The 23,325-nt window shown below is 40.6% G+C and overlaps 2 protein-coding genes across 2 annotated transcripts; both read left to right on the top strand.

Moving 5' to 3' along the window:
• The first annotated feature begins 11,239 nt into the window (after positions 1 to 11,239).
• On the top strand, positions 11,240 to 11,935 carry LOC115588134 (putative nuclease HARBI1). The gene has a single exon (XM_030428518.1). It carries the CDS (start codon positions 11,240 to 11,242, stop codon positions 11,933 to 11,935), a length of 696 nt encoding a protein of 231 aa, XP_030284378.1.
• Positions 11,936 to 15,641: 3,706 nt separating this feature from the next.
• On the top strand, positions 15,642 to 16,782 carry LOC115588539 (trace amine-associated receptor 8a-like). Its single transcript, XM_030429195.1, has 2 exons — positions 15,642 to 15,811; positions 15,972 to 16,782. Exons 1-2 carry the CDS (start codon positions 15,642 to 15,644, stop codon positions 16,780 to 16,782), a joined length of 981 nt encoding a protein of 326 aa, XP_030285055.1.
• The last annotated feature ends 6,543 nt before the right edge of the window (positions 16,783 to 23,325 follow it).

The raw sequence follows: 23,325 nt of genomic DNA, 5'->3' as shown, positions 1-23,325 counted from the left end.
GCCTACAGTAAATTCAGGCACTGCGAATGCAACTTTGAAGACATGCAGGAGCAATTTAATTAAGATGTGTTTGTTAAAAGGACAATGGCTTTCTGAAAGACAATCTAAAAATGACATATGGCTGTAATGAATGTAGCTAATGGGTAGGCCTGGAAAAATCAGGATGGGCCTGATTATTTTTAAAGCTGATATGAGATGTATGTACACGATTTATGATAGGCTATAATAAAATCTGCCGGGCCACTGTAAATTATCTTATAGTACAAATAATATACCTATGAGTGGATATACAGTAGTGGATGCAAGGGATAAGCCTTGCCCCATATCTGTCAATACACTGTCATCAAATGACAATAAATTAAAACAGTCAGCTGGGCAGATGCTGGTTTTGTTAAAGATCCTGCCATTTCTCATTGACAAAATTGGAGAAAATGATTACACACAAATGCTACTTAAGTTGATAGAGATAGTCAAAATTCTGTTTTCACCTATTATTGCTCTCTCAACTCTTTCAAGGCTGAAGATTTTAATAGAGCAACATGTCAAAAATGTAAAACAACTGTTTCCAGATGCAAATATTATACCTAAACAGCATTACTTGCTGCATCTTCCTTCTCAGATTAAAGCACTTGGTCCTACAGTGAGGCATATGTGTATGCGCTTTGAGTCAAAGCATTGCTTTTTAAGTCTCTTGTGAAGCTCAACCAACTTTATGAATGTAGTCAGAATGTGCATGAGAAACATCCAATTTGTTCAAGTGAAGTTGACATCGGCCCAGCCTCTGAGGTGAAAATTGTTCAATATGTAGAAGGAAAGATTAAAGACTTCTTAGGATTAGAGCACGTTGAACATATAGTTTTGGTTCAGTGGATTATGCAACATGGAAATAAGTATACATGTGGAAAAATCTTTGGTTATTTCTAATGTCATCAATGATACCCCAGAGTTTGCACTTGTGAAAATATTTACATTTTAAATGCATCAGTGTATTGTTTTGAATGTCAACCTCTCTCTACATTTGGGTGGAATGATTATTTTGCTTACGAGGTAGAAGTTCCCGACCTAGCTCAAACCAATACTTTCATGGATGCTGAAAAGCTTGTTGATTATACACCATATTACTATGTAAACTTCAATAATAGCAAGTACATTCAACTGAAGTATGAACTCACAGACATCATCAAACATCATTCTTGAGTCTGTATTGAGTGTGGGTATTTGGGCTGAATTTTTTTTCTTTTAAGCCCTGACTAACACTGTAATTGATGATAGCATTTATTTTTACTAATTACTTTTGGAATAATATGGTGAAGTATGTCCAGATTGCAACAGAACAGAGAAGGAAACATAATTCCAGCTTTTGCCTCTGTCTTTTTTTACATATCACATGGACATGGTTTGATTGAAATGTAAGAAAAATAGCCACACTGTACTGTGCATTGTGAGTTGTTGTGAGTTGGGCATGTTGACCTGCAGTTTTCAATAAAGCAGATTTGTTGTCTCAATTCAAGTTAAGTCTTTTTCTTGCAGGGTGTCCGCTGGGTTGTAAAAGGTATTAAAAGGTAGTAAATTAAATTAGCAAAAATTAAGGCCATTGAAAAGTATTAAAAAGTAATAAACGTCATCTGACAAGGTATTACATTTTCAAACCACTATCCAACTACGAGGTTTTTTTTCCATTTGTGGTAAGTGCAGGCCTATCTCCTAAAAATCCTGTCAATTTATTTATATAAATTATATGTGCAAGTAGGACCTGAGAGGTATCGATGATGTGACGTCCGTCAGTGTGCGACGCGGTAAATCCATTAGCGCCTCAGTCTATGCTCCAACTGGATATAACACAGCTAGCTTGCTGGCAAAAGTTTCCAAAATGTCACTACTATTGACAAAGTCGTGGGGAAATGTAATTTTTCGGACCTCTGGTTAGAGGACTCGAGATTCAAAGACTGGCTTAGGCCAGTCATAAGAGCTGAGAGGCTTATTGCCTTTTACTGTAAAAAGACAATGAATATCACCTGGATGGGAGTGCGCAAGGCACGGGTCGGGTATTGGTAAACATAATGACCGGCCACTGCAGACATGATTTTTGTAGGTGTAATATCACGGGCAAATGGCAAAATCAAGTTGCACAGAGTGAAAGCACTACACCCTAAGTATATATTGTATAATTTCTACAAGTCATCATTTAAGTTGAGTGACTGAAATCCTCGTCATCCTATTCAAAGGCTGCAACAGGCGACTCATCGAACCAAGTTAGTTTCAGGTTGGATATTCGGTGGATATTCACTCGGGTCCAGCTGCGACTTTACTGAGGTTCGCCCAGTGTTAGCAGCAGGAGGACGGATAGCTCACCTCCCAGAGCCTTGCGCTGAATTGCACGAAACTGATTTAGGGACCGTCATTAAGTTACTTAGCATAAATATATTAATACAAAATAATTGCAGTTTTTTTCAATATCTTCCATGTCATGTGACCCAGTGACCTCAATCCAGCAGCAAATTGTATTAGTAAACTGGACGAATGAGACACACCTATTTTTACTGTTTTTCTTTTTTCTCAATAGCTTCCATGTCATGTGGCCCACTGACTCCTGAAACAGAATCTTTTTCCATAAAAAATCTATAATAATAAAGAAAATAATGGTAAAAAAGTTCTCTAATGCTTAAGAGGTATTTTCAAGCAGCAATGTCAACTTCTCCACTATTTTGTCTCATGTCTGATTCAGAAAGTTTTTTTTTAAAAGCTGAAAAGGCATAAAGGCTGAAAAGTAATAAGCTGAATGGGCTAATTAAGTTGAACATTTTGAAAGCAGAACAGTAAAGCTGATTGTATGAAGAAGCTGAAAAGGCAGAAATATGAACATTTGAAAAAGCTGAAAAGGCTGTTTTCAGCTGAGGCTGAACAGTTTCTCTGTCTGCACCCATGCTGGAGCTGTAGCAGAACCAAAGTTGAAAATGTCTCCATAAGAATGAATGGGAAAACGCCTCCCAAACTCCTGCGATTTTTAAAAAACATGTAATGGTTATGGGCAAAATATTTATATATTGCGTAACAGGAGACATTGCTGAAGTCTGTGATGTCTCTATCTCTGTAGAGTGAAAAATGAGGACACCAAAGCGAGAGACAAAAGAGGTACTGTCTGCTCTCCTCCAGAAATTTAGGCTCAAAATTAACACTAGCCGTTTTTATACTGGGCAGCAAGCCACCAATTTGGTGTTTTTTTTTGCGGCTAGGTCAAATCAAATCAAATCAAATCAATTTTATTTATATAGCCCAAAATCAAAATCACATTGCCTCAGTGGGCTTTACAATCTGTACAGTGAACAACATCCTCTGTCCTTAGACCCTCGATTCGAGTGAGGAAAAACTTCACATGTTGATGGAAAAAACCTTTTAACAGGGTTAAAAAAAACAATGGAAGAAACGTCAGGAAGAGCCACAGAGGAGGGATCCCTCTTCCAGGACCGACAGACATGCAATAGATGTTGCGTGTACAGAAAAGAGCAACAATTCACAGTTTTGTTGCTGTGAATTGTCAGCGGATTTAGACAGAAGGCGGCAAATTGGCGGTCTGTTTGGGTCCGCTAGTTTGCCACCTCGGAAGGGAAAAAGTTTTTCCGCCTCCATTGCTATGTAAATCCGAGCCTTCAATGTGCTGGCAATTTTGTGTGATGGGCGGAGGTGTCGATGACGTGCACCATTGTGCAACCCACAGCCAGGGAGTTTTAAAACCAGGAAACAGCTGATCAATCGGGTGCAACATAAAGCTCTCATTTTGAAGACAAATTCGAGCTGCTTCACGTCACGTCACATGTTTACGCCTACCCCAGTGGCAGCCAAGTGGTGGCTTTTTGGAAAAGAGGGAATATTACACCTCCCTTTAAGATAGACAAGGCGGCACACTGCAGCCTTTACCTTGCTGCAAATGTGCCACCTTTTCTATCTAAAAGGGGCTATTGTGGCTTATGGGGGAGTTGCTGGAGTGCTTGTTGCTTTAGGACTTATACAGCCAAAAGTCCTCAATCTAAAATAATACCATCCACTGAAAGCCATCAAGATTTCTGACATTTCTATGTATATATTGTCCATGTGAAGTAAAAGATGTGGGATCTAAATCAAGCTGAAGAGACTTTTTTCTCCAGTTTTTCCAGCTGCTCTCCACTGTAGCGATGACGTCACGCACTCTAGCTCACGCACTATACACCCATTATAAAATCAGAAGACAAGCTAATAAATCTTAAAACCAAAACTGTGATGATTTCAAAATCGTACAACATTTAAAAAAACAGAATACATGCCCAATAGTTCAAGGTCTTGTGACTCTTTAAAGTTTGAATTGTGTCTGTATCTAAGTATGAGGGACAAGAAGAGGTTGAAAGTTGATGAGTTTTGAAGAGGATTTGAAGATACTTCCATTCACACTAATTAAACTGTAACCAGAGCGCCAGCTATTGATCGATTTGCACCGAATTTTGCACAAATCCTCATCGGGCAATGGAACACAATTATCGGACTTTATTTCGTATAGATATGAAAGACTGTTTATACCACAATGTGCAAGAAATTGTTGTTTTATATTTTGGGCGTTTTTTGGACTATCTGAATTCATTTGGTAACTTTTTGTCCACAGATGCTACATGCAAATCTTGGTGCAAATCGGTCAAATCTCCTGGGAGGAGTTCCAAAAAGTAGGTTATTCATAGTTTGCGATTTTGCGAACGGAAAGTTATCGCAGAAGTGGGCATTCCCTACACCACACAATTCAGCTGAATTCAGGGAACACAGATATAGGGCTCTATCTTAACAATCTGAAACGCAATTATCAAACGCAAAACGCAAGTAGCTTTGTGGGCGGATCTCAGGCGCTGTTGCTATTATGCCGGCGGGATAAATGACTCTTGCGCCCGACGCAAATCTAAAATGGGTTGGTCTGAAGTAGCCACATTATTCATAGGTATGGTTTGGGCGTAACGTGCAATAAACCAATCAGAGCCTCATCTCACATTCCCTTTAAAAGCAGGCGCGCTTGTTCCATGGCGGATTGCTATTATGATGGCCAGGCGCACGCCAGGAGCGGTTTATGGCTGAGGAGACCGACTGCAGCTGATGAGGGAGCAGCGCAAGCACCAACGTGCAGAGGATCCAGACCCACTACACACCGTGGCAGTATTGTCAGACCGGACCGCACTGTCCGGGATGCGGCAAGGTATTAATGCCCGTCTTGACCGGTGGCGATGTTGCTGCGGCCTCTCAGGCCTATCGCCTCAAGTCTCCAAATGCACCACCTGCTCCTGTTGTGCCCCTTCCTCCTCCTCCCCCATCTCCATCTCCGTCCACCCGCTCCACTAGGAGCACATCGCGCATTGCCACTCCCGGACCCTCACGGCTACGGCGGGCGCGTCGCATATCAGAGGGAAAAAGAATTAGTGAATGAATGAATGACTTTTATTATTGTGTCATGTATACATGTATGCCCAGCCCGCATGGGCTTATAGGACACCAAAAAAGAAAAGAAAGAACCAAACCAGATCCAGAGCACAACTGGATCAGCATAATAACATCAGCACATCAAAAATTAATTAAACAAATGTACCTGTCGTCTTTTCAAGGCTTGGGAAATAAAGCTAGCAGTTTTAAACACACTGAAATTAAACAACCACTCAAGCTTCTGCTCATCAGAGCACCAAAATATTTCAGGGTTTTGTCCATAGATTTCATGAAATAATACCTCTCTTAATCGTCATACTTTGTACAGTATAAAATGAAATGAGACTCACTCTCTACTTCATCTAGCTCACACATTTCACATATTCTATTCTCCTCTGGAATATTTTTAAATCGACCAACCTCAATGGCCAGAGGAAGAATACCAGATCTCAACTGTGCAACTAAAGATCTTTGACTTCTCTGTAAACGTGATGTAACATATAATTCAGGTCTAAAATTAGATTTAATCTGCATATATGTCCTTAATTTTGGTTTTAATAGGACATTTTCAAACCATTTCTCTTCAAATTTCAATAGAAGCTTATCTTTAATGAAGTTAACACTACAGCACAAGTTATTACTATAAATATACACCATATCCACCTCCTCAAAAATAGAGTAAATTTCTTTTGACCAGGGGGAGCTATGTAATTTACTCCATATAAATACTATTTTATTTATTCTATCCTCTGCTATTTTGTTTAGTCAATTCCACAATCGAATCATTTCACATTTTCGTTGTATACATCCTGGAATCCAGCCCATATCTCCTTCTATTGCTGGAATTGGCGCAAATTTATGGACACCCAAAAAATATCTTATAGCTCTATTCTGTTTAATATCTATAACTTTGGACTCTTTAAATCCCCATACTCCTGCAGCATAATTCAGTATGGGAGAGACGCAAGCATTATACAGTTGCGTATATGTAAAGTAACCCAAATCATTACAAACTTTCATTTTATTAATAACTGATCACAAAGCTCTCCCAGCTGAATCAGCAAGGCACCTAAAACCAGTTTCAAACGTCATAAAATCATCCAGAAGGAAACCTAAATATTTATATGAGCTAACATATTCCAAGGGAACTGAATCAAAATAGAATTGTTGTTTACTTCTTTCCATGCCTTTGTTTCTAAAATGCATTATCTGTGTTTTACTCTTATTTATCACTAATTTCCATTTATGATACCAGGAGCTAACCAAATTTAGCATATTTTGTAAATCAGACTCAGATTCTGCCAGTAAAATAATATCATCTGCGTATAATAGAATACCTAAATAAGTGTCATCCAAACATACATCCAGATTATTTTTCTTAGCTAAATAATTCACAAACAATGCAAAAAGTGTTGGTGAAAGAATATCACCTTGTTTCACGCCAAAAGGGGTTTCAAACCAATCAGTATACATATCATTGATCTCAATGCAAGCAACTGGGCTACCATACAGACTCTGAATAGCTTTGTAGAATCTACCATCCACCCCTACTTACATCAGTTTAAAGGCAAGTAAATCTCTATTAATCCAATCAAATGCCTTTTGGAAATCAACAAAATGTGAGAAAGTGGGTTTACCTGTGGCGATTCTAGCTCTAATGATAGTTGACACTGAATGAATATGGTCAATACAGGCACGATACTTTCTAAACCCATTCTGCTCATCAACAAGACACTGTTTCATTTCAAAATATCGAGTAAGCCTATAATTCAGTATATTAGAGTATACCTTATAAACTGTACTTAGGAGACTGATGCCTCTGTAATTAAGAGGTATTCTGGGATCATTCTTTACTGACTTTGGAATAGGTTTTATGATAGACTTATACCATGGTGATGGAATTATACCATACTCAAAACATGTCTGAAACAGGCAAAAGAGGACTTCAAGGAGATATGGAGATTTCAGGGCTTCATTTGGGATGCCTTCTATGCCAGGTGTTTTCTTCAGTTTTACTTTGTCCAAAGCTTTTTTAACTTCTTCTATAGTAATATCCCGATTCAAAAATGTATTTACACTATAGCCTGGCATATCCATAGCCAACTCCATCATACAATTTGAATCACAAACATTACTTAAGAACAGGTCATCAAAACCAGGTGGAATAAGATGTCCTGAAAATGTATTTGCAAAATCTGTTTTCCATTTCTCAAGCACGAGCTCTTTTTTATTTTCAGTGTCACCATTATCTAATAAGATCTCCATTGGAATTTTCTTTAGTTTCTTAGGACCTAATTTATTAATTTCTTTCCAAAATTGTTGTGGATTGTTACTTTGCAATCGGTCTAGCTGTAATGCTTGTCCTCTTCTAAACTGTCTTTTATAAAATCTAACTCTCTTATCAAAGTTAGACTGAGTCTGTTTGTAGTGATCTTTAAGTTGCTTTCTAATAGCTGGATCTTTACATTTCAAAAATTCCCTCTCAGCCTGTCTCTTGTCATTCAGAAGTTTTTTGAGTTCTGCATTCCAATATGGTTTATTCCTACCCACTTTGAAATGTATTCCTCCCTGGCCAGATAAAGATTTTCTTGATAAATTCTTATTCATTTCCCTATCCATTATATCACAAAATAATCCATACTAGTTATCAATATTACTTTGCGTTATCACCCGACCTTCTGAATTACCCATAAATTCCAGCAAAGCCATACGACACATATTAGATGAAAGAAAGTTGTCTGGAAATATTCTAGGTCGTCTTTTAAATAAATTAATCCCAGAATCATTTTCAGAGGAACCAAACTCAATAGCAGCATTAATTTTAAACTTAAACATTAACAGAGAATGGTTCGGTAGCCTACTTTTTTCTCCAATAAGGTCAATACAAACAGCTCTTCTGTTTAAATCTTTTCAACTTTTTTTTGTATGGTTTGCAAAAATGGGAACTGCTTCCTTGTAGATGAGAGAAGCAATGTGTATGCACGTTGAGCACACACTACATTATGGCCAAGCATGCGCCCTTAAAATAGCATCTGAATAAACACCACTGACTTTAGACTAGGTTTTTCCTGGTCTGTTGCGGAAGTGTTTTCTGAAACAGCAAAATAGCACCAGTGAACGTTTGCACTGGAACACACCTCCTCTTTTCACTGAACCGCCCCCGGAGCGCAAAGTCATTCCCTAATTTAAGGACATGCGTCTGCGGAGGGAAAATTCCAATGTGCGCCAAATGCAAAATAGGAATTACACAAGCGCCAGTGTACAAAGTCAATTGCGCTTAGTGCAAGATAGAGCCCATAATGTTTAAACATGTTATGTGGGAGTAATTGGCCAAAAATGTTTTTTTGTTGTTAATAGCGCAACCTGCTGGTCATTTTTGGTGTGTGAGTTACATGGGCCAGTCTATACCACCCTTATGAATTTCATTGACATAAGTGTTATGGTGTGGGCACAGTGCCAAATATTTAATTAGACTGCCAACAGAGCGCTACCTAGTGGCAGATTGGTAAGTTCTTTGTCAGATATCCTCAGGAGGGCATTGGCAATAATTATACCAAGTTTCGTGTTAGTCCACCTAACCTATGTTGAGATATAAAATACTTAAGTTTAAGGAGCGCCACCTTGTGGTCATCAGCCAAAATGTCGCACAGAGCCTTAAGGATTCATGATGAAGTAGAAACCAAAGAGTTTCATGTCATTCGACCACACCTTTGTGGAGATATGCAACAGTTCCTCTTTGGAATGAAATCTGCAGGAAGTTGTTATTTAATGACTTGAGTATTCTTTTGGAATGTCAACATTCTTTTAATAACTTTTTATCAGGAGTGTTGTGTTGTTTAAAATAAACAGTCCTTTAGTTCAGTTTTATGTTTACTTCATTAACACGTTTCTGTTCAGTGGCCATGTTCATTTTTCCTCCGTTCTATGTATTCTCGTTCTGGCTGCTCTCGCGATATCTCAGTATTAACTATACTACATATTCCTCCCTTGTTTAGAACAAAAGCTGTCTGTAACATAAAAGCTTCCTTCTTAATAAATCTCCAAACAAATTACATTGTTTTAAACTTTCTAAATCAAAAACATTTTCTTTCCAAATATTTTTTTTCTTTTCTTTCAAATGACAGTGCCACAAAACTTGTCAATAAATCTAAACATTGTCATTTCCATTTTACATAAACAAACAAAGGAGTCTCTCTTGTTATTATTATTATTTTGTTCTTGTTTTTCAAGTCTCTCTGTATCTGATGGGCTTTCTGATAACACGACCCTTCCTGGTAGTGATGATCTCAGACACAGGTGGGTCAGGTACAGCTGGGACCTCAACTGCTGGAGCAGTCTCAGCAATCGGCACATCTCCTGTGTCATTGTTGACTTGACCGTTGCAGACTGATGAAGGCTCAGAAACATCAAAGTCCATTACCACAGGTGTGTGGCGAAGATGTTTGACATTCCTGATCCCTTTTGATCCATCCTCTATGTTGACCAGTTCAAAAGAGTTGTCAGCAGTGTTTCTCAGTAGTACATAGCGAGTGTCTCTGAATATTGCGTCAAGCTTTCCATTCTCCTTACTGGCAATGTAAACTACGTCACCAACTTTGAAGTCGTGCTCTTTTGCTCTGCTGGTCTGGTCAGCATAATGTTTCATTTTGGTTTTGTATTCCTCGTGATGATTTCTGACATCTGTTACTTGTGACACTCTGTGTGGAGTTGAGCGATACGCCATTAATATCTTTGGAAGTTCCTCTTTCCATGTCTTTGCTTCACACTTGGTCGCTCTGAAGGCTTTCTTCAGGTATCTGTGAAACCTCTCGATTATTCCGTTGCTCTTAGGATAATACGGTGATGCTCTGATGTGCTTAATTCCACATGACTTAAGAAATTACTCAAAAGGTTGTCCCACAAACTGCCTGCCATTGGCCGCGTTTCCCAGATTCGTTAAGAAGCTCTTAAGTGCTAAGATCTTCTTAGGAGCGCTCTTAAGAACGCTGTGAAAGAAGGATGTGTTTCCCAGAGTCACTCTTAGCTTAAGAAGATCTTTCACTAAGAAGGAAATGTAAGATCGAGCTGACCCACTCTTAACAGCCTTCTTAGCGACCAAATGCTCAGTGATCAAGCCGCGTCAGGGAAATTTATAAACATGATATGATATAATTTATATCCTGCGGACCACTGACGCAAGAAACATAGGCTAATAGTAAAGAAGAAAAAAAAAACTTTTTATTGAATTACACGTTTAAGTTTTCCACACACATCTGCATATATGAGTTTATAGTGCTACACATAAAAAAAAACATCAACATCCCTGTGGCATTTCACAGATATCAAGGAAACAGATGTAAATAAATTTAATTGAGCTGAACCTCATCCAGAGAGGCTCCACCTGCTACTCTATATAAAGGCGTTGCCAAAGTCCGTGCGTGTGAGAAACCATGGCTGCAATACAGCACATTCTCGCTGCGAACCAACAGCGTCGCCGTGCGCGAAGCCAGACGGTTTACATAAATGCATACGTGCGTCAGCACTTCTCCCCACTGGATGTGCTGTCAGACCGGGCTGTCCAGGAAAAGTACCGGCTGCCCCGTGCGGAGATCCAACGGCTGATCACTCTGGTGTCTCCACACATCCAGAGAGCAACCCGCTGCAATTTTGCCCTCAGCCCGGAGGTGCAGCTCCTGGCTGCGCTGCGTTTTTACGCAGTGGGGAGCTTCCTGGAGGTGGTGGGGGACGGCACCGGCCTCGCAAGGCATCGGTGTCACGGAGTGTGGCAGCTGTGACACCGATTCTCCTGCGCCATGCCCGGACCCACATAAAGATGCCCACCACACGGGACGAGGTCCGCCAGGTCCACCAAGGGTTCCACGCAGTGGCTGGTATCCCCTGGGTGATCGGTGTGGTGGATGGCACCCTCATTCCAATCCACAATCCCTCCCTGGTGGATCCGTGCTGGATCGGTAGAAAGCACTACGCGGCCATCAACACCCAGGTGGTGGTGGACCACAATGGCCTCATCACTGACATCGTCGCCAAGTGGCCAGGAGGCACACACGACAGCTTCATGTGGGCCAACTCAGCTGTGGGGCAGAAGGCTGGCAGAGGAGAGTTTGGTAGGAGCATCCTCCTAGGTGACAGTGGCTACCCTCTCCGGAGTTACCTCGTGACGCCGGTAACCAACCCAGCAACACCACAGGAGGAGAGGTTTAATGAGGCCCACACACGCAGCAGGACGAAGGTTGAACGGGTGTTTGGCATCTGGAAGTCCCGCTACAGGTGCATTCATCGTTCGTCGGGGGGGCTGCGCTTGTCACCACTCAAGTGTTGCCGCGTGATTGTTGTCACCGCCATGCTGCACAACATCGCAGTACGCGTTGGCGCAGATGAGCCGCCTCCTGTGGATGACGAAGAGGAACATTCAGAGGACGAAGCCCCAAACCCCGCCCCCCGCGATGTGCGTGCAGTACTCCATCAGGCCGGTGCCCAGACCAGACAGGAACTTATCAACCTCTTCTGAGGTCCAACAACCCCAGCCCCTACCCCTTCACCACCAGTCACCAAGCGCTGATTGTATATTGTATATATTTCAGTTTGTATACTATAGGCTACTATTTTATTATTTATTTGTATTTTATTGTCTACTTTGATATTTTATTTTATTTAATGTCTACTTCAATATTTTATTTTATTTACATCTTCATCTTATTGCTTGTTTCCATTCATGCTGTATTTCTATTTCTTCTTTACATGGAGCATTGGAACAAAAACAATTTCCCCCCGGGGATCAATAAAGTATTCTGAATCTGAATCTGAATCTGAATCTGATCACTAAACCATAAACCCACAACCCACAACCACCACACCAACCATAACTGTCAGGCCTGAAGGCTGAAATAAATAAACAGAACCAGCAGATGTAGGCTACATGTAACGTCCTTCACACTCTAATTTATTGCTGCAGTGTCCGGGTACTATACCTGAAAGTCTTGCACTGGAATGTTAAGTATTGTTGCATACAGTATGTGGGAGTATAGTGTCCACGTTTCTGAGGTGACCAGGTAACAAGTGGGAAATTAGCGGCAAAACATGCTGTGCTGAAAGTAGTGAGAAGCACACACACACACACACACACACACACACACACACACACACGATACATGCGTGGCCTAATTGCACCAGTGTGGGGGGACCACGGGGCGCTGTGTGTGACTTATGCGCTGATAAAAAGTTGGGTGATCGATTTGCCTGGCATCGATTGATTCAGTTCCAGCACCACAGCTTCCACTAAGAACTTCTTAAGAAGCTTCTTTGGCTTGATCTTAAGGTTCTCCTAAGAAGGCAGTTAAGAACGCGTCTGGGAAACACCCGTATCTTAGCGCTCCTTCTTAGCCGAACCCTTCTTAAGAGCCTTCTTAAGTCCTTAAGAACGATCGAATCTGGGAAACACGGCCAATGTGTGTCATTGCGCAATAGCTTCAGGCTAGGGTACAGTTAAGTGTTGTAGCTGCTGATGTAACAGCTTTAATCTGGTTGCTTTTAACCTGAAGAACACCACTCAGACCAGGAATCATGATCTGCACATTTATTTCACCTAAAGGAGTGGCAAGGGACACAGTCAGTACACACACAGGCTGTCAGGCGCTCTCTCAGTCTCCTGCACGAAAACTTCCCAAGTTTTTTCCCATAATATAAATAAAAAAATACTTCTGTAAATAAATTCTACACATCAAAAAAATGTGTGTCCTTGTAATGTGTGATATATTTAGTAGAAGCTAACAAAACAGAATATTACACACTCACAAAGTGCACAGGAATAATCTCTTTATGAGAAAAAAAACAAAAATTGCACCTTTAATATATGGCTTATCATCACTTTGTCAAACTATGCAGTCCCACATAAATATAACAGGATTACAAATTAACAATTTTATACCGCAACACACCTATAGGAGTGGCGAGGGACACAGTCAGTACAAATATCAGTTATCAAGTATCAAATTTAACGAAATAAACAGCAGTGTAAATGTAAATATATTTAGCAATACGTTAGCAATGATATTGTTACGTTTATATTCAGTTTAAGACAAAGTAAATTATGCTAACTTAGCCAACAGACAGAGAGCATCACAACACATCTTACCAGCGCAAAAGCTTTCCAAGTTTTGCTGGGCAGGTAGAGCTACGTCACTATTACATTGTTGTGTACCGCTAATTAAAGTCCTACAACAGGTGACACGGAACCATAAAAAACCTATTCAATTCAACACTGTTATAAAAATGCGGACATAGTGAACATGGAGAATATTACACAATATTACAAGAGAATGTTCACAAAAATAAAAGATTTGAAATAAAATAGATGACAGTATGTGCAACATATTGACACAGCTACACTGGTAAATAAACACTCAAGCAAAAACACCAGATGTAATTTGCTGTTAACCTCTTAAAAGTCATCATCTAACTAGTATGCCGAACTTTACAATCACAGCTAAGCAAAGAGGCAAACGTCTCAGTTTAATGTACAATCATACCATACATTGTTGGAAAGTGATGCAAACCACTTCAAGATAAAACTACATCAGCAAAGTACAGCCAGTATATATATATATTTTTAAAACTAGCATGTACAAAGTTTTGCTAAGTCACCAATAAACTGTCTTGGTGTTTCAGTAGTACATCAAACTCAAACAAAAATATTACAATAACCAGTGAGTGACCCTCTCTCCTGAGCCACTAACACACCAGCCTCCGAATGATTGATGCATAATGTGGCCAATAACATTTGAAATTCATCCATCCACCCATCCATTGTCAACTGCTTATCCAGAGTCGGGCAGCTTCAGCAGCCAGCCCCAGACTTCCCTTTCCCCAGCCATGTCGGCTAACTCTGACTGGGGAATCCCCAGATGCTCCCAGGCCAGAGAGGAGATGTAATCCCTCCACCTGGTCCTGTGTCTACCCCTAGGTCTCTTCTCACGTTGGACGTGCCAGGAACACCTCCCTAGAAAAGCGCCCTGGTGGCATCCTCATCAGATGCCCGAAGCTAAAAGCTTGCCATGACATCAAGGAGTTCTAAATAATCAATGAAGTTAATTAGCTGTTCCTTGTGCAAAAAATGTGCATGTTAATGTAAGGATACACATATAGTTTCTGCTGCTGGAGGGTTGCTGCAGGTTATGTACTTCATATTTTCCCTAGACATATTTCTCTGTTTTCATTCCACTGGTTATTGATCAGGATGATACATCATATGATTCCTCATCATATAACACAGCAGCACTTCTCCTCCTCCTCAGTTAAATATCAGTGTATTTTTTCATATGCAGTCAAACAGAGATGTTAATGGGACAGATGATTTTAAAACGGCGGGGCAGAGGGTGCAGCAGCTGAGGACCCCATCCTTTTCCCTCAGTGAAGGCGAATACTGTTAAATACGTGTCGGGCCGTGGTGCACCTGGCTTTTAAAGCGAATGGGAGACAACACGCATATTAGTTTATCTATGTTCAACCCAAAACACACCCTTGACTAATTCACAGTTGAAATACCACCTATTTGGTCCTGCTGGCAAATTATCAATCGTAAAAGTAATGTACTTGGACATGCCGTAAATATACTAGTGGGCAACACATAAGACAGAGCGCTAAAGACTGTCTAAATGGGGCCCATTGTGTCCAGCTCACAGAGGCCGTTAGAGGTTATCTTCAGATATTGTTAGACTCTAACCCAGCACAAGTAAAAATCATCTTAATAACCTTTCAAAACAGCCCCAAACCATGTCTGTACTCCAAATGGATCATCAACAGCTTTGAATTTACTTTGGGCTAGACTGGGATAGGTGTTTTGTGATTATTTACATACATTTCCAGGATTAGGAACAAATTCATAGGATTTCTACCATCTTGGATAATCCCAAGTGCACAAATGTTAGCTCAAAAATGTACTCTCACAAAGAGCAACATTTACCGCTTGAGCTCAGCCAACTTTGACTTGTGACATCTGGCAGTTGGCCAAAGGTGGAGATAATCATAAATCAAAGTCACCAACATTGAGGAGGCTGAACAAAGAAGGTATTATACTTAAATCTCTATGGAGATGAAGAAAGCAGCAGAGGGGAGGAGGAAGGAGGGCTGGGCTGGAAGGATAGTGATAAATGAGTTGTATGACAGAAAGCTTTGGTCAAAAAGCTGCCAGAGCTCAGCAGGTTCTCCTCTCGCTGGTGATGGAGACCTTAGAGGAAACTGAACTCTGCTTTCCACAACTCCTCAACAGCTCTTGCAGGAAGACAATACGTCCTCACTTTGACACCATTATTTACATTCTGCTTTCCTTCAGCTCTCTGCTCACTGCAGCTCTTAACCTGCTGGTCATCATCTCTATCTCCCACTTCAAGTAGACATTCATTAAATTATTAAACTAATGAATAGTAGTAAAAAGAACTGACATTTAAACTGTGAGAAATAGTGATCTGATCATATTTCAGTCATGTGCTCGATCTGCTGTTATCTGAATGATGATTAATATATAAATTCATGCTGGTCTTCCTCTCCAGGCAGCTCCACAGCCCCACCAACCTCCTCATCCTCTCTCTGGCTGTCTCAGATTTCTCCGTGGGCCTCTACATGTTCTTTTCAGTTATGCTCATAGACGGCTGCTGGTTCCTCGGTGACCTCATGTGTACTCTGTATGATTATCTAGGATATGTTATTGCTTCAGCTTCAGTAGGAACCATGGTGCTCATATCTGTTGACCGCTATGTAGCTATTTGTCATCCTTTGCATTACTCCAGTGAAATCACTCAAAAAAGAGTTCAGGTGTGCGTTTGTCTGTGTTGGATATGCTCTGTAATTTTTCAAAGTCTGATCCTAAGGGATGTATTGAAACAACCAGGCAGGTATCACTCCTGCATTGGAGAGTGTATATTTTTCATTAACTACATTGCTGGACTTGTAGATCTCACTTTTTCCTTCATTGTTCCCATTACTCTTATTGTTGTTTTGTATGTGAGAATATTTGTAGTGGCTGTGTCTCAGGCTCGTGCCATGCGGTCTCATATTACAGCTGTCACACAATCAGGGAAAGTAACTGCAAAGAAATCTGAAATGAAAGCAGCCAGGACTCTTGGTGTTGTTGTGGTTTTGTTTCTAATATGTCTCTGCCCATATTATTGTGTTGAATATACAGGCCAAGTTAACTTGCTCAATGATTCATCTGTTGCCTTTGTGTTATGGTTGTATTATTTTAACTCCTGTCTAAATCCTGTGGTTTATGCCTTTTGCTATCCCTGGTTAAGAAAATCAATTAAGCTCCTAGTTACATTTAAGATACTCCAGGCTGACTCCAGTAAGGCCAACATATTGTAGAAAAACTCTGCATGGGCCTGCAATTAGGCCCTTAGCATGAATGATAAATGTACTCTGTCATAGAGAAATAATATGACAGTAAAGTTATTAAATGCTGCTAATCTTATCTATGTGTTTACATTGCTTATCCTACAATATGATATTCTTGAATAATGACTGAGTGAAGCCATTGAGTGGAGAACAGAGATTGTTTTGTAGTTTTCTTTCAAAACAGCATCTCATGGATTTTTTTTTTTTTATTTTTATTTTTTTTTATTTTATTTATTTAGCACAATTTTAAAAAATACAGAAATACTGACAAAGAATACAAATAACATACAGTGCAGGAAGAGGCAGAAAACCCAGTGGGCTTATTTGAAGCTTCCACCTAAATAATGTTAAAATTTCACAATATTATAAGGAAACACAAAATTAACATACAAAAAATAAAAAAATAAAAACTACATAAAGTAATAATAGTTAATAGTAACAAATTATAAAAAAAAAAAAAAAAGCCATTGAGTGGAGAACAGAGATTGTTTTGTAGTTTTCTTTCAAAACAGCATCTCATGGATTTACTGTGTAGTCTGTAATTATCAGGACTGATGGCATTGTGTCAAGCAGGGTGGATTTTAAAGAAAAATGCAGGTTTTCATTCCCAACTTGTAGTCATGTTTGTCAGATGTTAATATCCACATTAAAAGAATCTTGTCTGAAAGTTCACCCTATTTTATACATGACTGAAGACTGTAACCTACAGACATTAGCAGGTACTGTGGCCTCAGTGGTGATGCATGGCTAAGTCTTCAGTGCAGCTATTTTGTATGTGAACACTAACAAAAACTTAAATTTACAATAATTAAGTTTTGTCAGCAGACTCTCTATCAAAAAAAAAAAAACACATTTGCGGAGGATTGTCTGGAGGGCTGGTCAGAGTGGAGAACAGGAGCCACTGCTCAGCTGCTTAGGGTCAGATAGAAATTCTGAATTAGCGCCAGACCTGCATTTCAGAAAAACTTTAAAGGGATGTTATCTATCAGGAGAGATGGAAAGTTATTCCGGCTTTCAAAATGATGCGCTGTGACCACTGACTGTAAATCAAGCCAGCCTGATATTACTCATAGGTTTCTGAAGCTCTTGCGAGAGGCTTAGAGTGAACGGTACCAGTCTTCGCCATGTTGGCAGTATCTAATGTGTAACGAAGTGGAGCCTTGGTGGACTCCAGATATTCCGGTTTGTTCTGTCATCTTCCAGTGCCTCTTCTTTTTTCAGGTCTACTCTGTGTGTGTTCATGAAATAAGAATATTTCCCCTCCATTCAGATATCTACAGCATACTTAAGCAGCTCTGTGCTAGCTGTTGCAGAGGTTGAGACGCAAAAGAGAATATACTGTAAACCCACTATTGAATTTTCAATTTTATTCTTTAATTAAAAAAAAATATTATGTACCTGGACTACCTCATGCATATCCCTCCAGGAGTGCTGGCCTCTGCCCAGAGCTGTCCCCTCCAGAGCTTGCCAGCTCCAGCAGCTTTTTGTCAGTTATCGGGTCCCTATCTTGACATTGGTGCCCAGGGCAGTTTCTGTCTTTTTGGGGGCCCAAGATGCTCTTTGGGGGCCCCTATTTTGTCAAACTACGATAGACAGATTCCTAACCCCATTAGGTGGTCCCAGAGATGCAACAATCTTTTACATTTTAAGAGGAAAACATGCTAGAGGCATGAAAACCTCTCTCAAGTTAAAATCAAACCAAATCATCTTAAGTTGACCCACCCAAGGAAGTTTAACTGATAGACAATGATAATACAAGGTAAACAATAAAGATCCTCTATAGGTCAATAAATGAAACTCATGCAGTGCTCAAAAATGTTTTAAATTATAAAACATTTTTAAACTTAAATATCCTGGTCCAGTAGTGCTGAAGGAATCCGTGCTGCTTCCTGGTCCGCAGCTCCAAAATATTTCAGAATTGCTCCTGCAAAGACAAAACTCCTCAGGTTAGCAAGCAAAATAGATCCTAAGAAAATATTCGTAATATTTAATAAGTTACTCAGTTATGTTACACTAATGAAGAAATTCATAATTTATTTACAGTAAAGTGTCCCTTTAAAGCAGTGGTTCCCAACCTTTATTCCTTGAAGCCTCCCTCGCCTGTGTCCAAGACAAGCCAGGCCCCCCAACCCCAACCCTCATACACTAAAAGAATAAAGTGATTAATTACAAACATTTATTTGCAAAAATAAACAACAGTTATATTCTCCTAGTTTTACACACACACACACACACACACACACACACACACACACACACACACACACACACACAGACACCCCTCCACCCTCCCTACATGAAACGTTCCTCTTTATTTTGCTAACATTTCCTCCTCCGAATCCACCTGAATAGCTAATTGTCCTTTCTTCTCCGGCCCTGCACCCACTGCCGCAGTCGAACTTATGGTGGCAATGGCAAACATATCAGAAATGTTGGCACATTTTGCTGCGTTCACTTGTAGGCTTTTTAGCCTTTTTTCTTATTGCTTCTCTGCGCCCCTCTTGCGCTTTTGTGGTTTCTCCATTTCCACTCACTTTTCTCCATCTCTGCTGAAATGGCAAAAGTTGATAACCTTGGTCAAGGGAGAGGGGAGGGGCGGGCTGAGGCCGGCTGAGAGATTTCATTGGATTAGCCCAATGTCATTCAAGAAAATCAACCAATTGGCCATCGCCGTCGATACAAATGGAGCCACTGCTCAGCTGCTTAGGGTCAGCTAGAAATTCTGGATTAGAGCCAGACCAGAGAATATCTGGAATCAGTTCGGAGAGGCTTCAAGGGGTCACATCTATCAGGAGAGATGGAAAGTTATCCCAGTTTTCATAATAATGTGCTGTGACCACTGACTGTAAAACAAGCCAGCCTGAAGTTACTTAAAGGTTTCTGAAGGGCTTGCGAGAGGCTCAGATGGTACTAGTTGTCGCCATCTTGGCGGTATCTGATGGGTAGATGCCACTGCCCAGAGCTGTCTGTCAGTTATTGTGGTCGCTATCTTGACATTAGTGCTTTCCCCTATAGCTTCAGCGAGCCATTTACTTGTCCAATTAGCTATACAAATTTTCAAAAGACACAACAAACATTGCTGAGAAGCAAGTTCAGTGATTTGAATTAGCTGAGGTGAAGCCTCAGTCTGCTTTGAGTGACAGCTCATTGCTTTAATAAATAAATGAATAAACTTGATAAACCCTATAAGCTTCAGTAGTCCTCACTTGAATATAGTTTAAGTTTATTATGACACAAGTACACTATTATTGCCTATATATTGCCAAACGTATTCACTCACCCATCCAAACAATTGAAATCAGGTGTTCCAATCACTTCCATGGCCACAGGTGTATAAAAGCAAGCACCGAGGCATGCAGAATGTTTCTACAAACATTTGTGAAAGAATGGGTCACTCTCAGGAGCTGAGTGAATTCCAGCATGGCACTGTGATAGGATGTCACCTGTGCAACACGTCCAGTTGTGAGATTTCCATTAAATATTCCACAGTCAACTGTCAGTGGTATTATAACTTTTGTTTATTTGTTAGGATCCCCATTAGCTGCGCTCTAGAACGACGCTAGTCTTCCTGGGGTCCACATTTAAAACCAGTACATTTAAGCATAAAACATGAAAAACAAGACAGTCAACAAAATCTTACATTAAATCTGTACAATCGGATTGTCATCTACCTCAGAGAACGTGTGGAGGATGACTCCAATGTACAGCGGTTATAAAATAAAATAAAATAGACAGAATAAAATAAGAGGGTAAAACAAATGAAAATGACAACAATAGACCCCATTACCCTACATTAGACCCTTTGTGTGTATGTGTATGTGCATGTGCATGTGTATGTGTGCTTATGTTAGTTTACAGATATGAAATTCCAAGATATTTTTTTATTTGCTTTTTGAATGTTAGTTTGTGTGTGAGTTTAGTTATTGGCAGTGGTAACAAAGTGAAAACGATGGGAACAACAACAACTCAGCCACGAAGTGGTAGGCCACATAAAAGGACGGAGCCGGGTCAGCGGATGATGAGGCGCATAATGCGCAGAGGTCGCCAACTTTTTGCAGAGTCAATCGCAACAGACCTCCAGATGTCATGTCATCAAGATTAGCTTAAGGACAGTGCGTAGAGAGCTTCATGGAATAGATTTCCATGGCCGAACAGCTGCATCCAAACCATACATCAGCAAGTGAAATGCAAAGCGCCGGATGCAGTGGTGTAAATCACGCCGCCACCAGACTCTAGAGCAGTGGAGACACGTTCTCTGGCGTGGCAAATCACGCTGCTCCATCTGGCAATCTGATGGATGAGTCTGGGTTTGGCGGTTGCCAGGAGAACAGTACTTGTCTGACTGCATTGTGCCAAGTGTAAAGTTTTGGGGGGATTATGTTGTGGGGTTGCATTTTCCAGTGAAAGGAACTCTGAATGCTTCAGCATGCCAAGAGATGTTGTACAATTCCATGCTCCCAACTTTGTGGGAAGAGTTTGGGGATGGCCCCTTCCTGTTCCAACTGAGAGCCAGGCCTTTCCGTCCAACATCAGTGTGTAACCTCACAAATGCGTTTCTGAAAGAATGGTTAAACATTCCCATAAACGCGCTCTTAAACCTTGTGGAAAGCCTTCCCAGAAGAGTTGAAGCTGTTATAGCTGCAAAGGGTGAACTGACGTCATAATAAACCCTATGGATTAAGAATGGGATGTCACTTACATTCATATGCGAGTCAAGGCACGTGAGCAAATACTTTTGGCAATATAGTGTACATGGACACAGTAAATGCCATAATCTGTTAGATAGAGGTTTGAGTTTGTCTGACCAGGAAAACTGGAGAGCAAATATTATTTCACATTACTGAGGAGAATGGCATTGACTTGACTGACCAAATGTACAGGAGTTTGTACGGATGGAATGAAAGTCATTACTGAGCGAAACAGAGAAACTTAAGTCTGTGCTGGATGCTGCTGTCAAAGACACATCAAAGCTTGACCTATGGACCTGCATTTCTTCAGTGTGCTCCGCAACAAAATGAGCCGTAAACATATGCAACTTGCAAACATTAGTTATGTGGCTGTTTAGAGGTAAAGTGCTAACCAGGTTCTACAAAAGCACTATGAAGTGAGGAACATGAAATCCAATCCAAAACCACAAATATGGTTTAGCGAACCATTTTTATCATTTTGAATACTAATATAAATTGAAAACTTGAAAACTTATTTACAAATGTAGCAAACAACAACGTTATATACAACTACTAACAATAAATTGCAGGCAATGCCTCAGGGGTATTTACAACTATTTACAAAACAATCAGGTGTCACATTAAGATGCCACCAAATGATTTGTGCCACTCTAGAAAGCAGTATCTTTCCATACCCACACAGAGAGGCACATCACAGGCCTGATACGTCCAGGGTGTGTCCCTCCTCCTGTTGTCCACCTTGAGGCTGCTTTTCACTTCAGTCTGCCCTTTGTGGCTTTTTTGCCAGCATCAGTGGCTGTGTCAATAGGCAGAGGAACATGACTAGCTCTCCTGCTCAGGGGAACACCTGCCTTGTCCATGCCACAAAGCTGACACACCAGCTCCACCATGAAGTCTTTGTGTACCATGGGTTGCATCTACTTGGCATTGCTCATCTCATGGTGCAAAATGAGGGCATTTGTTCAATTGCAATATCCAAGAAATGCAGCAACACAGTCTTGTACTGGCAAGCAGTTTTTCTGTGGGTTGAGTAGTATTGATTGAGCTGGTCTGGCAAGTCAACCCCACCCATATTCTTGTGGTAGGCTATGACTGGTGTGGGACAGGGAATGTCTCTCACAGCCCAGCGTCCATCTCCATCCTTCACCCTTCTCTGCGCTGTCTCACCTGAAAATGCAGGATGGATGGTGGAGCACAGACGCCACAGCTGTGTGTCCATCCACTTCACAAAAATGAGTGGGCCCTCTCAGATCCATCTCACAGACCCTATTCCACATTTTTTGGTAAGACCATTTGCCTTTCTCTCTGGGGCATCCTTTTCTGCTCTCCCTGTAGGTGCCAGATGCTCCAAACCTCCTGCTGGTCAGGTCCCTGAACAGTTTGGGACTGGTGTAAATATTGTCCATGTATATATGGTACCCAGTGCTGAGACAGGATGGCTGAATAAGGTGCATGTTGTGTCAAATCCCAATTCATTCACAGGACACACTCTGATGCACTCCAAACCTGCAGAGGGCGACCACATGCAAAAGAAGTTGGTGGAGCCCAAACTCTGCCACTGGAAACAGGGCATGACCACAGCTCCTGATCAATCAGAAGTCGCAACTGGTAGGAAAAAACAACTTTGAATGTGGATGATGTCTTCAGGTCATTGTTCTCCATGACTGTTTGGTTGAATTAGTAAGTAAAATGCAGTTCAAGTTGGATAATTTTGATTATGCTAATTTAAGCTTATGTATTTTGTTGAATCTGTATGTGAAGTTAATGGGTAACGATGTAAATTGTTACTTAAATCATTAACTGGTTTGAGATCCTAGGTTAATTT

Source organism: Sparus aurata, chromosome 9, assembly GCF_900880675.1.
Source record: "Sparus aurata chromosome 9, fSpaAur1.1, whole genome shotgun sequence".
Classification (NCBI taxonomy): Eukaryota; Metazoa; Chordata; class Actinopteri; order Spariformes; family Sparidae; genus Sparus; species Sparus aurata.
This window is presented reverse-complemented; position numbering and strand designations above follow the sequence as displayed.